Raw genomic sequence first — 21,014 nt, 5'->3', positions numbered from 1 at the left:
GCCTGAAATGTAATACAGGTTAGCCCATTCTCATGACTCTGACCTTTAAAAGTGCAACACTTTTCATTGGATAAGATATGAGATTAAAAAAAGCTGCAGGATAAAGAACAGCACTTCTCTCCTTGGAGGTTTACAGGGACATCAGTGACCCGACCTACTCAGACAGCAAGAAGGATTACCACAGCAAGAAGTTTGCAAAAACAAACCAAATTCCCTCCCCTTTTAATATAAAAGAAGCCTGAACTCTAACTCAAGTAAGATGATTCTTTGGGATGTTAATCCACCACCTTCTCAGTCTTCTGGCCTTCAAAATAAAGTCACTCTTCCTTGTCCTAACAACTTGTCTCTTGATTTACTGGCCTGCTGTGCAGTAAATAGTGCAAGCTTAGAGTTGGTAACACAACTGGAAGGCAACTATAATAATAAAGGTAAGAGATGAGGAAGGCTTGAACTAAAACAATGCTAAGAAGTATTAAGATTCTATATATTTTTGAAAGCAGAACTGAAAAAAGCAAAATGGACTAGTTGTGGGGTATAGGAGAAAGAAATCAGGGATGATGCCCAACTCTTAATCTTGAGCAACTGGAAGAATGAAGAGATGGAGGAAAATGTGCACAGCAGCAGATAAAGCAGGGAAGGCGAGGGGCCAAGGAAAGGTAAAGAAGGGACCAAAAGTTAGATTTTGGACACGTTAGGGTTAAACATCAGATAGAGATGTCAGGTAGATATCTGGAAATATTAGTTTGGAATTTAGGGGCAGATAGATCAGAGCTGAATAAATTTGGCAATTATTTGAAACTAAAAGGTGTGGAAAGCCACAGGACTAGATAAAAGTACCTATCGGATGAGTACAGAAGAGAAGAGACGCAAAGATGAAATCCTGAGATAACTGGATTTTTAGAAGTTGGGAACATGAGGAGCCTCCAGCAGAGGAAATATATCTCTAGCTTAGTCCAGATGGCAACCTTCTTAAGAATAGATACTACTATTTTGTCTTATCTGCAGCTTCTGGCTCAGTGCCTCTTAGTTCATAGTAGATATTCAGTAAATAAATTAAACTGCCCTTTGAAACCCATCTAGAATCTAGAGTTATTTCCTAGAAGGTCTCCTGGTAAAATGTGAGTCCAACGACTGAAATATGACCCACCCAGTGAGGACATCTTTTCAGCCACTGGCAGCACCCACTGAACGGACTCGGAAATAGTGTGCCACCACCGTACAAGCCGTGAAGAGACCAGCAGAAATGAAGACTCTAAAGAGAAATCCAGTGACTGGAGGCTCAAACACTGTGATGCTTAAAGACCAAGAATCATGTAACAGAAATGTTTCATCTTCTACTGTTTACAAAATAGATAAATACGGAACACACGGGCAACTCCTCTGCTTGGTGTGTGTGTGTCAGCCCATAGTTACCATAAACAGACACAGTAGAGAGGCTAAGCCTCCAGCTCCACCTACCAGTAGAAAGGGAGCACCTGTAAGGAGCTGTAACACTCTTAGTATGTATGTCTCCCTTCAGTCCTCTAAACATTTTATTCTGTTCATCATAAAAACTGAAGTGGTACAGGTAACTGGAGCTTGTATTTTATCCTGAGATAGAAAAAAAGAATATGTAAATTTCTGGATCACCTTTAAAGTGTTGCCAAAATGACTAATCATATGGAAACAGATGTGTGTGAATAATCGGACTGACTCACAAAATAACTTTGTTACCATAAAGGACCCTGAACGGATCATAATGGCCTTTTATTCAAGCTCTCAAGAGACATTTTGGCTAACTTTTCTTACTTATGTCTAAGTTGAGCAGAGGTATTTGGTGATTAATGACACAAGACAGGAAAATAAGAGGAGAAGACTGGGGAGCCTAAACCTGGGGAAGGATGCTGGGAAAGTCAGAATTTATAGGGAAATCAAGATTTTAAAAATCCACGGTCAAGTGAAAAGGAATGTTTTCTTCAAAATAAACAAATACCTCAATCCTACCAGGAAACTAAAGCTCAAATGTGATTCTGTATGAAACATTAAATTATCCAGGAAGTCAAACTTTCACCTTTTACTAACTATGAACTGTGCTATTCACTATTCATTGGCGTTTTGGGGAGAAATTACGCATGTAACTTGGAGGACAATTAAAGAGATGGTAAGTATAGTACTAAATGCCCTGTTTATATATCACTCTTAATTCATAATGAATGCATTTAATATAAATTCCTCTCTGTTATTCACCATTTCATCTTGCATCAGCATGAATGCTATTATATTATTTTAAAAATGGCTAACACAGCTCCTGGCATATTATAGTGGCTCAAATATCAGTCCACCAGGAGACTTATAAGAAAACTACTAGGGAATGTGTACTACAGTGGATATATGTTAACTTTGGCATCAGAATGCCCTTCTGATTTGAGGGAAACTCAAGATAGATGAGAGGCAGAAACCACATCCCACTACAGAAGCTAAAGAGTAGATATTCTATTTTTCCCCTGGAAGCTAGAACCTGGGAAGGTGACATAAATCTGTCTAACTATAACTGGAATTTTAAATCCTAAGATGTAATAAAAGGACATGAGGACTGACAGAGATTACTCACAGCAGATAAGGAAGAGTCAAACATTCAAAAGCATGGCTGCAAAATGCCTGCAGTGAAGTCTAGCAACTTACTGATGACTGTCCAGTGACCAGTGAAAGAAGGATACTGTTTGTACAGTGAGATCTACAGAAATCTTGGCTGTGCCTGCCTTCTCCTCAACTCTGCCAAGCCTAATTCTCTAATCTTATCAATTCTGAGCCCTACATAGTATTCATTATTCTTTTACTAAATTCCTGTTCTACTTAAGTGGGCCAGAGTTGATTTCTGTTCTGTGCCCTATGGGCCTGCTACCAGGCAGTTGATTCCCCAACAACAGTACCTCGGATTAAAGGTGATTTGGGATTGGTTTCTGGCCTAGTAGAGGCCAGTGGATATCACAATATTCATGGGAGGGATTTTGCAAGTCCTTGCCATGGAGTGTTGAAATAACTAATTATCACTTGAGTTCACATGAAATGCTCTAGGAGACTGACAGAGTGCTGCCAAGAATAAAACACATGATGGGAATGAACAATCCAAGACTATGAGCACCTGCTATTCTAAGGGTACAAAATAGAGAATATTACATAAAGAGAATGTTAATGTCAAGTTCCTATAAAGGATCTTTGCTCTCTTACAACAGAGCTGAAGTAGCCATAAAAACAAATATACAAGCTTTTATGCTCTAGGTTGCTGAATCATAGGTCATTTTGCATCCATACTGGAACTATCCTATGAAAGTTGAAGCACTAATGGGAGAGACACAGGGCATATATTAGAATGGAAGTATATATAAGGAAGGACTCTGAGGACTTGGAAATATCCTGAATCCCTAAATCCTCACTGGGTCCAATAGGACTGTTCCTCTGCGGCTTGAAAAGGCCGTAAATCCCCTTGCCTGAGGGAATTACCTTGCAAGTGTAAACTAATTCCCCATTTGCCTCCTCCCTCCACATACATACTCTACTGCGCCACCATCAGTCAAATCACAGCATTGTCTGTGGGATCAGTTACAAAAACATCAAAACATTTACAAGTCTTTGGTCATTTAAATGGACAAACATATGGGAAATGAATATAGGGAATATAAGAAATAAGTTGTGTTAACCAAGGGGAAAAAAAACAATTCTAGATCTGGCTGATTTTGTGTAGGTATATTACCAAAGGTTCTGAATTTTAAAAAACCTAGTGGCTAGCTTCAATGGTTTCGAATCATTTAGAGTGGTTCTAAGCTGGCTGACTGGAAATTGGACTCAATGGTGGCGGTCTATGCTAAAACAAGTTGAAATGTCACAAATTCTTTGAGCTAACGTGGAAGGAGGAATTCAGAAACTGCAAGACACAGGGATAAAGGAAATTACTGTCACCCTGCTATCACTTCACCCATTCTCCAGCCACGGACCCTACAAAGACCCAGAGATACTTCCTTCCCCAAGGCCTTGCAAAATACATTAATGAGCAGAGCACACACATCCTTGGAAAACATTTTATAGGCCAGGGATGCTGGTGGGAGACACTGAAATCTGGTTGCCCATTTCAATATTTCAGTATCAGGAAGGAAGGAAGAGACCAGGCGGCAGCATCAAGCTACTACTACTAACTGTAACTACTTACTACTAGTGAGTGAGAAAAGAGGCATAATTACAAAAAGAGGCATCAAGGCCAGAGTGGTAACTAAAATAGCTTGACTGCATAAATCTTTGGTAGTAGGTAATTAATTGATCACAGTCTATGTAGGACTGGAATAGGTTATCTCATTACAAGGAGAAAGAAAAGTGTTTTCATTTGTATAAGAAATTTATTAGGGTAGGTAAGAAATGTTTAATACATAACTTTGGAGAAAAGGTATATATCTAGATGTTAATCAAAGTAATCTCTGTGTCAGACTATAGTAAATGTTCTTTTCGCTGAATTGCTCCTACATGGGAAGAAGTCCCAAGATTAGGGGAAGCAAGATTATGACTTCTCACTGCAGAAGCCAAAATGGAACAGATAAGCCCACTTCTTATCTCTGGGGAGACAGTGTGGGCACATGCCTTAAACCAGCCAATCAATCGGTCAGATGCGTAGGTTTCAACTTAGGGAATGAAGCAAAGTTCAGTAGCAAATTATTTTCAATGCTAATGGAGAAATCAAAAGTCCATGACACTGCTGCAAGTGTTCAGTGGTAAAGTCCAGCGCACTGTGCCAACAGAAAGCTATAAAGAAGACTGTAAGAGGAAAGCTTGGCTCTCCTTGCTTTCCTTCCTGTCTAAACCGGGTTCTCTAGACCATCTAGCAATTCTTTTAGTTTCTCAATATCCTTCCAATAAAGTCCTCCCCTGGATAAAGATGATTTCTATGACATGCACTCAAGATAGTGATTACCACAGAGGCACAAAGGCACTTTAGGAAAATTACACCATCAGGGACAGAAACAATTTACTGCCATATATACACTACTTCCTGGAGCAGACTGGAAGTTAAGTGACCTGTTATGACAAACTTATGCTTAAAGCCAGAATATCTGCTTCTTCTAAAACATTAGATTAAATCAAATGAAACTATAGATATCAGACTCTAGTTGTCTTAACCTAAAAATTTTTTTTACATGCTTTAACTTAATATTTCTGGGTTGTGCTGAAGGCATGGCCGTATTTCTTCCTAACTAGCTGTTCTTAGCTAATTTTAAAAGTTTACCTTCAAAATCCTTACTTAATTGTCTAACATTGTAAACATTTAAGCATTAAAACTCTACTGCTAATAGCACAACTCTCTTACACAGCCCTGGTTGAGCCTTACAGTATGGAAACTCTCTTAAAGTCTGTAAATAACAGAGAACTCTGGGGGAAAAAAATGTTCAGTAGGAATGAATTAGGACTTTCTTGTAGCTCAAATGGTAAAGAATCTGCCTGCAATGCAGGAGACCCGGGTTCAATCTCTGCATCAGGATGATTCTCTGGAGGAGGGAATGGCAACCTATTCCAGATTTCTTGCCTGGAGAATTCCATGGATAGAGAAGCCTGGCGGGCTACAGTCCAGGCAGTCGCAGAGAGTCGGACATGACTGAGTGTTATGTGCCAGATGCCAGGAATGAATTAGAATCACTGAAATTTGTAAACAGAATGTGGTTTGACTCACGTTCAATCTTAACTTGCATCTTGTTGTCTGAAACTCCTCCTGTTGAATGCTGTTCTTACACTCTTTAAGAAAAGAATTACTTTTGGGGTAACTGATTCTAGTTTCCAATACCCATAAACCTGTTTAGGGAGACTTTTTCCCTTTATGTTTACATATATAATATCTGCTACATTCTCTTTACATTTGTAGAATATTAGTTTCTCACCAAACAATATGTGTTAACCCTTCACATTCAGGCCTCAGCATTTCTCTTCCGACCCAACGTCCTCGTTTCGTTCATATTTCCTATTTAAGGAGTCTGTTCTCTAGTCCCTTTCTCATAAGCACTAACCCTCACGTACATTTGCCAAGCCTTCCAAACTGCAGAACATAATGGAGCTTAAAAGCAGACGCAATGTGAAAAAAAAAAAGACCAGTTTTGGGGGTGGGTGAAAATGTGCTCCTGGAGGAAAGGAACAAAAAGGAATCGATGATATGGAAGACGGAGTGGGAACCCCTGGAAGCAGCCAAATACTTACCCAAACATTCCTAATACAAGTGCAAGGCTAGAAGAAATACACTATGGAGAATAACATAAAACAGGTTTGCTTTTTGTGTTTCTTCCTTTATTTTTAAAACCTATCACCAAAGTCTTCTAAGAGGGTCCAATAACAAGTTAGTAGATTTTGCTCTAAAGAAATAGTTCTTAAGTTGCCTTAATACTTGCTAAAGTGTTGCTAAGCTGATGAGGGGTTTTTACCTGAATGGCACTTCTTCCTGTGGGACATCCACATAGTAACGGATGAAAAATCTCTCGGAGTCTTCTCGCTCACCATCAGTAACAACGCTGCCATTAAGTTTGGAGACCGATGGCAATCTATAAATAAAAAGCAAAAGATACAATAAAATGATTGTCTTGAGGCCCAGTCTTATTCTCTTGAAAGGATACATTTGATGCAGCTCCGCTTGTGTACAACCACTTACACGAACTAACGTGACAGAAAATAAATAGACCAAAAATATCTCTAAAGTTGCATTTTTGGAAGTAACACTGACCTTTTATAACCATACCTCACCTTTCAAAATAAGATTCTATACAGTACTGTCCAAACTTAAATATGATGCAACCCACACATGTAATTTAAATTCTCTAGTATCCACATTTTAAAAAGTAAACAAATAAGATTAATTTTAATACTACATTATATTTAATCTAATACATCTAGGATATATTTCAACCTATAATTGACAATAAGTAACTAAGGTACTTCACGTTCTTTTTGTTCATATAAACTGTTTGAAATCTAGTATGAGTTTTTTCATTTACAGTACATTCCAATTCAGACTAGCCATAATGTCAAGTGTTCCAAAGTCACACATGGCTTGATGGGGCCACACTGAACAGCACAGGCCTACAGAGCCATCAGGACAATCTGGTCACATGGTTCAGGGATTCACTGATTATATTTACAAAAGAATTGTGTAAAGAAAACAAAGCACAAGGTATGCAAGACTTACTCTTCTTAGAAGAAAAATATGCTGAAATTTATTTCCTCAGTAGGATATTAACATGTACGTTAACAGCTGGAAAGCAGTAAAGACCTGCTAGGTATTAGCTGGTCAGAAAGATCAAAGCAGTTTACAGAATCACTCTTCTTTAGGGAATCTTCAAGATTACTGTTCCTCTGTTAAACTACTATGTATATACATGAGAGAACAGAGCAAAGCTCCACGGCCCTTTACATCTTAGCCAAACCTTAATGCTGTTAAAGATACATACATACAAAAATAAACCCTCACGGGACATTTCAGTAGTCTGAGGGAGGCAGAGGCTGAGACATGAAAGGCAGGATAGCTGGAGGAAGAAGGTAACAAGGTGGTGGTCAAGTTTAGGTCAATCTAAACGGAAGAAAAAACCACAGATACTGCTCTCTTGAGTTTTACACTAATGAAACAGCCCAATTTCCAGGGATTTACACTGTAAATGATTTCTATGTTAACAGAGAAAACAAGGAATTGATTCCCAATTATACTTACTTTTTCCTCATGACCCAAACAAGATTTCAAATACTGTAAATATCAAAAAGCATAAAAATGGAATAGACTTAGTGGTCTTGGCAGATGAATTGTATTTCACATTTTTCATCTCATATTACGTTTCTTTTCATCTAGCATTTGGAGCTGCAGAAGCTCTAAGCACAGTCTGTTCTAGAGATGGATGAACACACAGTGTACTTCCTCCCACCTTCCAACAGTGCATAAGCCCTTAATGAAGCAACAAAGCGCCGAGAGAGAGCAGACTGATCAGGACAACAGACCTGGCTATGACCAACTTCCTTCGCTCCTCAGTGGTGTACGGCTGCAGAAGAGGGATTCCTAACAATCTCACTTCTTCAAGTTTAGGGAATGAGTTTAGTTTGTCAATGTCTTCCCAGGACTGCAAACCTATTTTGAGAAAGATATTGTTTAAGTAAATCCAGAAAAGCATACAAATGAGAAGATAAACGTCACTAAGCAAATTCTTTCCATTAATAAGTTCTGAAATGCTAAAATGATCACAAAAGCTAGTTCTAGATCCTGAAATTTTTCTTTATCCAAGGAAAGAGTGGAATAAAACACCATAAAACTTCCCTATTGCCGCTCCTTTCTCCATGACCCCAGTGTTCAAGGGATCCCCTTTACTCCCCAACACTCACTTATCTACTGATTCTCTACCCAGAAGGCTGGTAAAGGGGACCATTGGTGGTTTAATACGCAGGACGGATGCCATGATTACAACATTTTAAAAGTGACGTGATCAATTCTTTCATCAAATACAGACTCAGAGAATCTAAGAGCGACACTGCTAGACTAAATTTTTACTTAACAGGCACTAAAACGGGCAGGGTCCACAGAGCCAGAAACTAAACATTACCTTTCAACTATCTCCATCTTGGGGATGGGGAAAACACATTCAGAATTTAAAACAAACAAATTGAGACACAAAAAACTTGAACCCCTTGGGCAGGAAAATAGGCAACAAATTAAGACTGGTCAGTCTTAAAAGGAAACTCTTCTTATGGCTGTGAACAAACGTAGCATCCAAGTCTGTACTTGGCACTAGCAGGAAAAATACTCCTGGTCAGTTTTACAACACAGTAATTAAATTCACTGCAGAAAACAACGTAGTCCCTTTCTTCCCTTCCTATTTCTATCAGCTTTCAGCAAGGGTAAAGGCAGAGGAGCAATAAACTGGTGCCTAACCAACCCAGGTCACTGCTGTCCTCTTTAGATCAGCATTCTATCTAGGAGGAAGACTGGAGTTAGCTCAAGTGGTGTCAGTTGTGAAATAAACAGTTTCCTTATGCAAATCACTTGTTTTTTAAAAATTTCAATTGGAGGATAATTGCTTTATAATCACTTGTTTTTAAGACTTAATTCCCACCCTTAAAATCTCCATGGTGAAATAAACTGTGTGGTTTTTCAGTTACAGGTCAGAATTATTTTTCTTTATATAGTTGGGTTTCTTAAAAAAAAAATAAAAAGGCAGAAAGACAATGCCAAGAGAATGAGAAGAAAATCCACAGACTAGGAGAATATATTTGCTAAAGGCACATGGATTGTTATGCAAAATATACAAAGAACTCCTAAAACTCAACAATAGGAAAAGTAACAATCTGATTAAAAAATGGGCAGAAAACCTGAACAGACATCTCAGCAAAGAAATACAGACAGCAAGTAAGCATACTAGAAGATGTTCCACACCATATGCCATCAGGAAAATGCAAATTAAAACAATGAGAGACCACTATACACCTGTTAGAATGGCCAGAAGCCAAAACACTCACAGAACCAAATGCTGAAAAAGGATGTGGAGCAACAGGAACTCTCATTCATTACTGGCGCAATGCAAATGGTACAGCCACTTTAGAAGAGAGTTTCGTAACTTCTCACAAAACTACACATTCTCTTACTATATGATCTAGCAACTGTGCTTTATTATTCACCCAAATGAACTGAAAACACGTCCACACAAAAACCTACACACGGAGGTTTGCAGCTTTATTAATTAAGCCATAATGTGGAAGAAACCAAGATATTCTTCAGCTTGCGAGTAGATAAATAAACTGTGGTTCATCCAGATAACGGAATATTATTTACCACTAAAAATGAAATGAGCTATCAAGTCATGAAAAGACATGAGGGAATTTAAACTAAGAGAAAGAAGTGAATTACTCAGTTAAAGAAGCCAATCTGAAAAGGCTACACACTGTATGATTCCAACTATGCGACATTCTGGAAGAGGCAAAACTATGCAGACAGCAAAAACATCAGTGGTTGCCAGAGATTAGGGAGGCAGAAGGGATGAACAGGCAGAGAACAGAAGATAGTTAGGGCAGTAAACTAAGATGTACAATACGATAATGGTAGACGTGTGTCACTATACATTTGTCCAAACCCACACAATGAACACCACCAAGAGTGTAAACTCTGCACTTTGGATGATGTCAATGTAGGTAAACAATGAATGTATCACTTTGGTGCTTGGATGTTGACAGAAGGGGAGGTTTTGCATGAGTAGGGGCAGGGAGTATATGGGAACTCTATGTACTCTCTGCTTAATTTTGCTGTGAATATTAAGATTTCAAATAATAAAGTTTACTCATTTTTAAAATTAGGCTAAAATATTCATTCCTGTTATACGCAGAATCAAATGGCAACAAACTGATAATCAATTATATGTAAATACTAGAAAAGATAAGTGAGCATTTGAAAGGACTGGGATTCCTTAACCTAAATCCAGTCAAAACCATCTTGTTTGTAACTTTTTGTACTCTTTTACTCTTCCTTTTACTACCCAATTCATCAATTTCACTTCTTTCATAGCATGGCCCCTTTAATATATAAAATATTAATAACTAACATAACACTATGCCAAGTGAATATTTGATAAATATTGATATTTACCAGAGCATTTATAAAAATGAATGCCTTAGATTTAGCTAATCACTAGGCATCTACATGTCACTCTGTAAAATCATCCTGTAAGAAGGCAGAGCTATGATGGAAAGAAATACACTTTCACTGTATTTCATGCATAAGTGCAGAGCAATTTGCATGTAGAATGAGAACAAGCATGTCCCTCACCTGACTTGTGGAGGCTGATGGATCGCAGATTAGGAAACAACCTGGCCAATGAATCATCAGGCTCCTCGATAGCATTCAAATGGTTGTTGGCCAGGACAAGGGTATCCAGTGAGGGAAACATAACTCCTAACTTGCGTATTTCAGTCCAATCTTGGAGGTTATTGTCTGTTATATGTAGTAGCTTAAGAGAATGACAGCAAATAGAAGGACAAGACACTGTTTCATAGTCATTAAGGCACAGGAAGAGTTCTTCCAAACTGCAGAGAAAAAAGGGAATATTTCATTGTTTAAAGCAGCCAAGTTTCTACTTTGCACCTATTTTTAGTCACTCAGTAAATAAGTATCTAGTACATATGAGACTCTGCTAGGTATAGTAGAACAAATATAAAGATGTCCTTCTGAAGTTTAAAATAGTTGGGAAGACAAACCTAAAATACATAAAAGAGCAGAGAATGATATAACCCAGTACTAAAGTAACTGTATGCTTAAATAAATAAACGCTAAATGAAGCAGCACTGTAAGTGCAATGCCACTTCATATAGGAATGGAATTGAAATTGTAGTTGCAACAGCCAGGAAAGGATGCATGGCCTTGAAGAAGGGGCAGAGTTGGGTAAATTGAGAGGAGATAAAAGAAAATTCTAGAAACAACATGAACAGTGTTTAGAAACAGAAATAATAGCTATCATTTATTGAATTCCTACCCTGTGTCAGGCCCTGTGCAGGTGCTTTATATACCATACTTCCACTTCTGAAATTATAATTATGCCCACTTTATAGATAAGAGATTAATAAGCTTATCAAAGGTCATATGATTAGGAAGTGGAACTGTGATTTAAAGCTCATTCCATGCTATGCTAAATGTTGCATGCAGTGAGAAAACCAATTCATTAGAGGGAGAGGGAGAAATTAAGATGGAATAAGTGAGTTGAGATCAGACTCTGAAAGGCTTTAATAATTTCCATATTTAGACAATCAAGGAGACTACAGCTTCATATATTTCTTTAAACTATTTCCTTTGAATATTTATGTGCATATACAAAGATAGATATAAACAAAACATAACAAAACACTTCTAAACTGACAAACAGAAGTATAATTTCCTGATTAAATTATTGAAAAGAATATGAGGTCCATTTTCCCATCATGCCAGCTAGGCACTTACTTAATCATCTGAGTGTTAATATATTTTAGAGATACTATGATTCTTTCCTCTCAAAGAAAAGGGCTAAGGCAAAATTCTGGAATCAGGTAATCAGAAGATTAAAATGGAGAAAGCTGGGTTGATTTTGAAATGATAAGTGCTTCTCAGGGATATTTTCTAGCCAAAGGATGACATATCCTATGTCTTAGTGCTACTCAACACTGTACAAGCATTCCAATGAAAATACTACTAGATTACCCTCACACCCTCATTTAATTACTTCATTTTTCTAACCTCATTCGCCATTCAATCTGCAGTTCTAGTATTTCTGAGGTGGGAGGCCAGCAGTAATTCTAGGTACTAACATAGACGGCAACATAGTTCCCTCTCCATCATGCCCTTTGGGCTTACTCTGGTAACTCCTGCAGTATCGTGTGGACTGTCTCCCAAGAAGCTTTGCTGTTGTTGAGGACAAGTTTTCGAACCCCAGAGAAGGACCCAGCACATGTTCTTTCTAAAACTGACAAATTCAGAGGGTTGGAACTCAGGTTTAGAAACTCCAACTGGGGAACATTTGACACAATTTTACTGACCTACAGAGAAAAAAAAAGAAAAGCACATTAGGCAGTACTCAGAGCTTTTAAACAGCAATCATAGTCAAGAAAACCTAAGTGAGTGGGTCTCCAGGCAAAATGCCACTTATACTGTGAAGTCCTATTTAGAGATGGTATGCACAGAGAAGCATAAATAATTTCAACAAATCATGGCAAATGATTCAATTCCTTTCTCTAGCATCACTGAAAATTAATGGTATAAAAGAAAAATTTTCTATGTTGCCTTTGGCAAAGTTTTTGATTCTGCTCTGTATAATCTTCTCTTTGATATCGCTATATATTTTGGAGAAAACATCATTTAGATGACCTTTTCCAAGGAGCTGAGATTGGGTCATGTACAAGTAATTCTCTTTGAATATCCCTTCCTTCCATCCTCAGTACAATATTAAGGCTAATTAAAGGTTTATTGAAGACCACATGGTTAACAATTCAGGTATTCAAAATTAACTGCATAATCATTTAGAAAACACTTTCAGCTTGGTCCAAAGATGCACCAAACTTTAAAATATATTTACTTAAAAATAAAAAGCATCTGTGACTATATTACAAAAGAGAAAACATGATCATCAACAAAAGAGAAAACATGATCAAAAGATGATCATGATCATCAAACATGATTTAGCGAGTAACTTGGTACACAAGAAAGAAAAAAAAAAGGAAATGAGCTTCATTGATTACTGACCTTAACTATTCACTATGCACTGTACTAGGTTTTTTCCTGAGCAGCTCAGGTGGTAGAGAATCCACTGCAATGCAGGAGACCCTGGGTTCGATCCCTGGGTTGGGAAGTTCCCCTGGAGAAGGGCTGTCTACCCACTCCAGTATTCTTGCCTGGAGAATCCCCATGGACAGAGGAGCCTGGCAGGCTGCAGTCCATGGGGTTGCAAAGAGTCGGACACAACTGAGTGACTAAGCACAGCACACTAGGCTTCAGTTTAAAATGCAAGAGATTCATACCAGTTGGCATATATTCTCCTGTTTGATCTCTTTTGTGATCAAATGGTACCAAGCATTTGGGTGATACATGCCTAAGATTTGGAGTTTAGTGAGTGGCCACAACACAGCTGAAAAGTCCACACGTGGACCAATCCTTTACTGCAGTCTACCACCTGGATACCAATGATACAAAGGCCTTTCACACAGAAGATGATGACTAGCTATGCTTTAAGGACCAAAAAAAAAAAAAGATGAAAAGGAACTGGCTCCGACTATAGCATGAAGGGTAAGTTCTAATTTTAGTACAATCCCAGTTAAATAAACAAAGCATACACCCTTTGCTAACCACCACCCTGCATATTTTATTTTTATAATAAAGAAGAAAACTTCCCCCAAATGGATACTCTCAGGGTTTTTGAAGCAATTTCTGAAATAATTTCCAAGGCTAGCAGATACCTGATGTGATCCTCTTCATAGTTGGCATCTGCACTACTATCTAATGAGAATAAAGATTTAAAATAATGACTCATCATACATCACCCACTGGCTATCTATTTTACACATGGTAACGTATACATTTCAGTGCTATTCTCTCAAATCATCCCACTCTTTCCTTCTCCCACTGTGTCCAAAAGTCTGTTCTTTATGTCTGTGTCTCCTTTGCTCTGTGAAAACCAGGAGGGATGGGGTGGACGTGGGAGGAGGGTTCAGAAGGGAGGGGACACATGTATGCCTATGGCCAATTCATGTTGTTATATGGCAAACGCCATTACAGTACTGTAAAGTAATTATCCTCCAAATAATTAATTAAATTAAAAAAATAATGACTCAGCCCTAGAATATGCTAAAAAACGTAACATTGGACTACAACTGAATAATCCAAATATTATTTGGAAAATAATACATGTTAGAAATAAATATCTTTTTTTTAAAGATTAAAATTTAAAAGGATTTTGGGTCACCTTAGATTAACAATATTCTGGAAAATATTATAGTCATTACGCAGGTAGGTTTATTCATGGCAGAAAAATGTCTTAATAGTAAAGGCTGATATTGAGTGAGTATCTCAGGCTTCTCTTTTTTAAATTCTAAAACTAGAAAACAGGACCCATCAATCTGAAATGAGTTCAGGATACTAATATGCAGAACATGGAGATGAACTCAGACTACCTCTTTGGTCTCCACTGAACAGGGGACCCTCTACTTTTGAAAAGGAAGAAACTAAGGTTTTAAGAAAAATGGGAAAGGGTTATAAGATAACAATCTGTAATTTATACCTAAGCTATTCTCTACTTCACCCGAGTAGGGGCTTCCTCCCTCCTCTAAGCTGCTTAGTTCAATTTCCTTTATAAAATGGTTTTGATAAGCAGAGGAGGATAAAAGAGATACTTTGGGAAAGGTCAGACAAAAATCTACTTAGCCAAATATTCAAATCAAAAGCTAAAAAATGCATCTTTTTTTATACATACAGATGCCCAGTTTTAGAAGAGCTGGAGACAAATCTTTGCCTCTCCCCCAAGTATTACACTTCTCACTCCTATTTATATTAGCCTCTGAATAGATAGCAGCCAGTTGTTTAAAGTATAAAAGAAGCTACTTATAACATTAATGACCATTCAAAAACATTGAAAGGACAAACTAGATTATTCTGTTCCATACTGCTATATCAAATACTGGCTGAAATAAACTTAGTTAATGGGCCAGGGACAAATGATCTTTTTGGTAATCAAATACATGTGTTGCAATGGGTTGGAATGTAATCTTAAAACTGTGACCTATGAGGCCTTCTGTAGCTTGGCAGAGAGTTTAATCAATTCTAAAAAAATCAATATTCTTCCACTGTCAGTATTTCTCCCATATCTCTGTGTTCTGATATATATTCTAAAAGACTGGGATGAACTACAGTTAAGGGGAAGGACAAAATATAAAACAAAAATAAATTGGAAAATGGAAACTTGGAGCGTAGGAGCAAACATTCATTGGAAAACTGCCTGAAATCAGACTACAGGGCACTTATAGGGATACACAAACTGAGCACCAATACAGTGCAAATAAACATGTGGCTGTGAGTGTCATCGCAGCTGTGAGCTCAGTGCTGTCCAACGCTTTGAGGCTCCATGGACTGTAGCCCACCAGGCTCCTCTCTCCATGGAGTTTTCCGGCAAGAATACTGGAGTGGGGTGCGCTTTGCTACTCCAGGGATCTTCCCAACTCAGGGATCGAACCCATGTCTCCTGCATCTCCTGCATTGGCAGGTGGATTCTTTATCACTAGCACTGCCTGGAAAGCCCAAACATGTGACCCTCTGGCTCTGTCTGTCAATGCGGGTTAGAAAAATGTTCAGTGTAGATCTTTGTCTAAGCAGAGAAAAGGCTGAATTACCTAGTATATAAATTTTGTGTTCTGATCCATGTTGACACAAATCATCCTTCTGAGGTAGCAGTTATATCTCTATTAAACTGTTCCCATCAGTTAGCAAAAGCTTATGTATGTGGTCAAAGCACAAAGTACAACACCTCTGTGAAATTTTTACTGCCAAAGAAATAAATTTAGGGGAATCAGCTTGTGAACACAGGAGCTTAAATGATTCAGGGTAAGAGTTGGTCTGACTTGTCATCCACGCAGGTCAAAAGTCTCACCAGAGATTCAGCAGGAGGACTGCTGTGGGAATCCTGGAGGAGGAGGATTAACAAGGTAGTTCTTTTTGCATCTGTGCAATGTGGACAGAGCATGCATGTCAATTAAGCATCTCAAAGGACCCAGAAGGCACACATTGTAACTTGTTGAACAGTGAACTGTAAGAGTTGTTTGTATAAGTGAACCAATCAATAAATACATGGATAAGTAGAGATTGTTTCTTGGAAACAGCCAGGTAAATCTGTATATATTAACACATGATTTAGAAATCAAGTGGCGTACATCTCAAAGAATTTTGGCAAACATCTTAATAAAAGTAGGAAATATAATGGGGAGCATAGATAACAGATTAAATAAGACTATGAAATGGATGAATGTAAGAAAAGCTAAAGAAAAGTAAGTTATAGATAGATTTTTCTTTAACCAGAAAGCAGTCTTAGAATTTGTATCACATTTAATATCTACCAGGTGTCTTGATAATTAATTTTATCAGTAGCCTTGTCTTACAGATGATAAAGGAATAAGTGAATTTCTTAAGATTACAGGAAAAGTCAGAGCAACTGGGCCTGATCAAACTTCAAGATACAATCATTTATTCTTTAATGAACTCCGCAAACATATGAATGCCTAGAATGATGCTGTTTGCTGTTTAGTCACTAAGTCACGTTCTGTACTTTGTGACCCCATGAACTGTAGCCTGCCAGGCTCGTCTGTCCATGGGATTTACCAGGCAAGAATACTGGAGTGTGTTGCTATTTTCTTTTTCAGCCTAGAATGCTACTGCTGATGATAAAAAAGAAAGCCCTGAAAAAACTCATGGTCCAGCAGAAAACTGCCAAGTAAGCCAGTGACTGCACCACACTGTGATGGATTCTGTCACAGCAGCGTGATATAGGGGTTAGGGTGATCTAATTCTGCCTGAGTGAGAGTCAGGGAAAGTTTCAGGGAGGAACAACAACTCGGGCCAAATCTGGAAAGATGCACAGAAAGCAGCTGGGTAGACAGAGGAGAAACAGAACAGTAGATTCAGAATGAATAAAAGCAGGGAAATTTTCCTTGTCAAGATTTATCATGAACTGCAGAAAAGCACATGGGTAAAGGTGGAGAAAAGACTCTGAAAATAGCAAAGGGTCACATGATGGAGGGTCACACTGAGAGAGTTCAAACCACTGTTTGTAGGCAATGAAAATCAGCGAAGGGACTTGAAGCAAGAGTTTCACAATCACGTTTCATTATTTAAAGGCGTCTGGTAGCACTGCAGAAGGTAGCTTAGAGGAAGCAGAGTAAAACCTGAGGCAGAAAACCCATTAAGACATTTTTCCAGTAGTCCAAACAAGAAATAAGAACCTAAATTAAGGTAAAAAATCAAGCAGGAAGAACTCTTTTTCTCTAAAGATACCTTCTATCAGGTCATGTTATAATCAGGTAGTAATGTTATATATAATAACAAGAGAGAATGTCATAATACTTTTATTTGTGCAACTCAGAGTTACTCTGAGGTCAAAGGCATCAGTTATGTCAAATCACCAATAAGACTTAATAAAATAAGGAAAAGTTCTAAAATATTTAGAATAAATTTTAGTATCAAGAAAAAATATTTTTATAACCTTATTTTGAGCTCCAGCAATTTTTATGTCAGACTATAGTAATAAATATTGAAATAATAGCAGAGAATGAACACGGGATACGTAAACTAGTGAAACAGTAGAGAATTTAATGCACTGTTAGTAGTCTAAACCTCTGTTGTCTTATTAACCTCTTGATGCCTAGAAGAAAGTTTCTCAGTGTTTTTCACATTAATGAAAAACAAATAAGCAATAACAAAGTTAACTGAAAAATCACTCTAGAAACAGTTGAAGCAATCAGTTATTTCTCTTGAGACATACAGACAGGAATCCCAAGTGAGAACAAGAATTCAGCAGCATACATAGCAACACAGATAATAATACAGTGAGTCACTGCTGCCCTTCACCAAAACTCAGCAATATAAAAGCTTTACCTCGTGCCAGTCTTCAAGTTTGTTGTCAGAAAGATCTAGTTCTGACACGTGAGCACAGAAGGCAGCAATTTCTTTTTCATCTCCTGCACAGGTTATTCCACAGCTGTTCAACACCAGTACACTTGGGAGGTTGAGGCGATCTGAATCACAGGGAAATGAAACATGTTCTACATCAGCCTAATTCTTGTCTACATACACTGAACTGCCAGGAATCAAAATCAAATTATGTGAAATTACACAAGGCCCTGAAAATACAGGATGTGACGGAATCCAAAGGTATTGAATTTCAAGGGGGAGATAGCCAAATATGACCCAGGAGGAGATTAGAAGTACTAGACTGAAAAGTCCTGGAGGTTTTACCTCCTGGCAGGATTGTTTAGCTCAACTACCAACAACAGAACCATCATCCATACTGTCACCTTATCATCTGACATTAGATCCCTGTGATTCACGTCAGGGCTACCACTGTCTTCTTATTGGCCTCAATTCTTTCTCTTTAAAATCTAGTTCAAAAGTATCATTCTGGTTAGCTCTTTTCTCAGACAGACTGATTTGTATTCTCACCTCTTGTTGCCTTTGAAAATTATCTCAGACCATTACATAGTATATTGGCTAAATCAATTCTGTTCTTCAAGTTCATATCAACTCAAGGAGTCTTCCTCACTTACATGAATCCGTTTAAAAATCTACATCTTTCTCCCATACTTGTCCATCAGTCAACCCCCTTTCATATCCACGTAGGATTTGTCCCTTACAAAAATGAGACTTTCAAAAATATATAATTATGAGAGAACATGTTTCAGAGTCTTAAACCATTCAATGAATTCAGTCAAACTACTGCTTGTTCAAAAATATGCCAATAAAATCACTCTTCCTATCTCTAATAAAAAGGATCAATATGATAATTCAGCCACTCTTTTCCTATTTGGTACAAACCAAAGACTCACAAAAGTATATTTTAGGAATGGAGGCCTCAAATAATACGATTTTTCAACTTAGTGCTTTTCACAAAATCAATTTTCTCAGGATGGAAGTGAATCCTAAAAAAATGATCAAGTAAGAAGTCCATTTCTTTCTGCTGTTACAGCTTATGATGGAGTGGTAAGATAGTGGTATTGAGAAATAACAAACATTTAGTAACCTTCGGACATAGGAACTTTAAAACACTGTTTAACCAATACAGTATACTAACACATATATATGGAATTTAGAAAGATGGTAACGATAACCCTGTATGCGAGACAGCAAAAGAGACACAGATGTATAGAACAGTCTTTTGGACTCTGTGGGAGAGGGAGAGGGTGGAATGATTTGGGAGAATGGCATTGAAACATGTATATCATATAAGAAACGAATCACCAGTCTAGGTTCAATGCAGGATACAGGATACTTGGGGCTGGTGCACTGGGATGACCCAGAGAGATGGTACGGGGAGGGAGGTGGGAGGGGGGTTCAGAATTGGGAACACGTGTACACCCGTGGCGGATTCATGTTGATGTATGGCGAAACCAATACAGTATTATAAAGTAAAAAAAAAAATAAAAAAAATAAAACAGTTTAATATTAACCTCCCATAATGACAAAGAACTGTTTCCAAGAACAGTTAATTACATTAAGTTAAAATGCAAACCAAAAACACACACTGCATGTTTCCAGTTGTAGATGACTGCTCACATAAGCTCCCTCCTAGAATGTCTTTATCCCCTCTCTAACCAAATTTTACTTTTTTGAAGGATTAGTTCAAATCTCACAATTTTGAACTCCTTCCTGCTCATATTAACTCACTCCCTAAATTTCTTTCCCAATCAGTGTGCCATTCATTTGATTCAATATAAACTACCTTGTGTTATTATATATTTTTATATATGTGAGTATCTTGTAATCCAATAGGCTGTGAAGTCATCGAGGGCACAGGCCAGGATTGTACTATCTTCTACCTTCCAAGTTCTTTGAAATACTCTCATTCAAATATTGCTCTTGCCCTATGAGTGCAACTAAAATGCCTTTTGGCCAGTCTGGAGGAAGATAAATCCTTTCAGGTATTCCAAGAAACTAAAACCATAGAAAGGGAGAAAGGCTATTCAATTCACAATTCAAAATAAAGGGAATCATTTGCAAATACGGCAATAGTCTGGTTTAATGTCCTAAGTAAGTTCCAGTAAATAAATGTTTTATGTCCCATCTTTCTTACCTTTCATAGGAGAGCCCTGAGGTGTGGCTGGGACATGGACTCCCATCCCAGGACCACGGCGATAAGGAAAGTTTTCAGGACTGTATTTTTCGCATAATACTTGCATAAAACTCCTCCCGCTAGGTTGATCCATCTTCCTTCCCTAAAATTCTATAAGAAACCAGAAATCATCAAAATTTGTCTATTTATTTACACAGGAAATATTTATTGAGAATCAATTATTTACAAGGTACTAAGCGAGGCACTGCCAACACAGAAGAGATGGTCACTGACCCCAGGAACTTATACTGTAGTGAGATCTCATGATTTAGGGAAGCTACATAGGCAGACAAATGGCAGCAATATAGTTCAGCATATGGTAACTGCAATACAGATGAAAAGAGCTACAAGATTTAGAAGAGAAGACCATCAGCCAAGTGTAACAGGAAGACTCTGGCTGGTGCACAGGTCCATGTGGTAGGAGGAAAGGGGGCCAATACGAAGGCACAGATTAAACATCAGACTGAAGAATGGGATGAATACGTTGACACTGAATTGACATAAAGTCCTCTCTTCTTCTTCCACGGCTACTTCTACTGAGGAATGAGTATATAGGTTCTAGCTGATGGGATAAAAATAAAGAATTCTATGGAGGCTTCTGGGAATAATCCTTAAAAGATAGCCAGTGTGCCCTTTGTCCTCCTTCCCTGTCTCCCCAGT

At 37.9% G+C, this 21,014-nt stretch overlaps 1 protein-coding gene across 1 annotated transcript in view; it reads right to left on the bottom strand.

Moving 5' to 3' along the window:
- Positions 1-20,448, bottom strand: part of TECTA (tectorin alpha) — a 141,505-nt gene extending 121,057 nt beyond the window's left edge. The window contains exons 1-6 of the mRNA XM_052652972.1: positions 20,316-20,448; positions 18,125-18,264; positions 12,350-12,531; positions 10,796-11,052; positions 7,987-8,113; positions 6,429-6,545 (exon numbers count right to left, since the gene is read on the bottom strand). Of these exons, the coding sequence (XP_052508932.1) occupies positions 6,429-6,545; positions 7,987-8,113; positions 10,796-11,052; positions 12,350-12,531; positions 18,125-18,264; positions 20,316-20,448 (956 nt within the window). The remainder of the gene's footprint in view (positions 1-6,428; positions 6,546-7,986; positions 8,114-10,795; positions 11,053-12,349; positions 12,532-18,124; positions 18,265-20,315) is intronic.
- Positions 20,449-21,014: the final 566 nt, after the last annotated feature.

The sequence above is a fragment of the Budorcas taxicolor genome, chromosome 15 (genome assembly GCF_023091745.1).
Source record: "Budorcas taxicolor isolate Tak-1 chromosome 15, Takin1.1, whole genome shotgun sequence".
Lineage (NCBI taxonomy): Eukaryota > Metazoa > Chordata > Mammalia > Artiodactyla > Bovidae > Budorcas > Budorcas taxicolor.
Note: the sequence above shows the minus strand (reverse complement) of the source record. Positions and strands in the feature narration are given on the sequence as shown.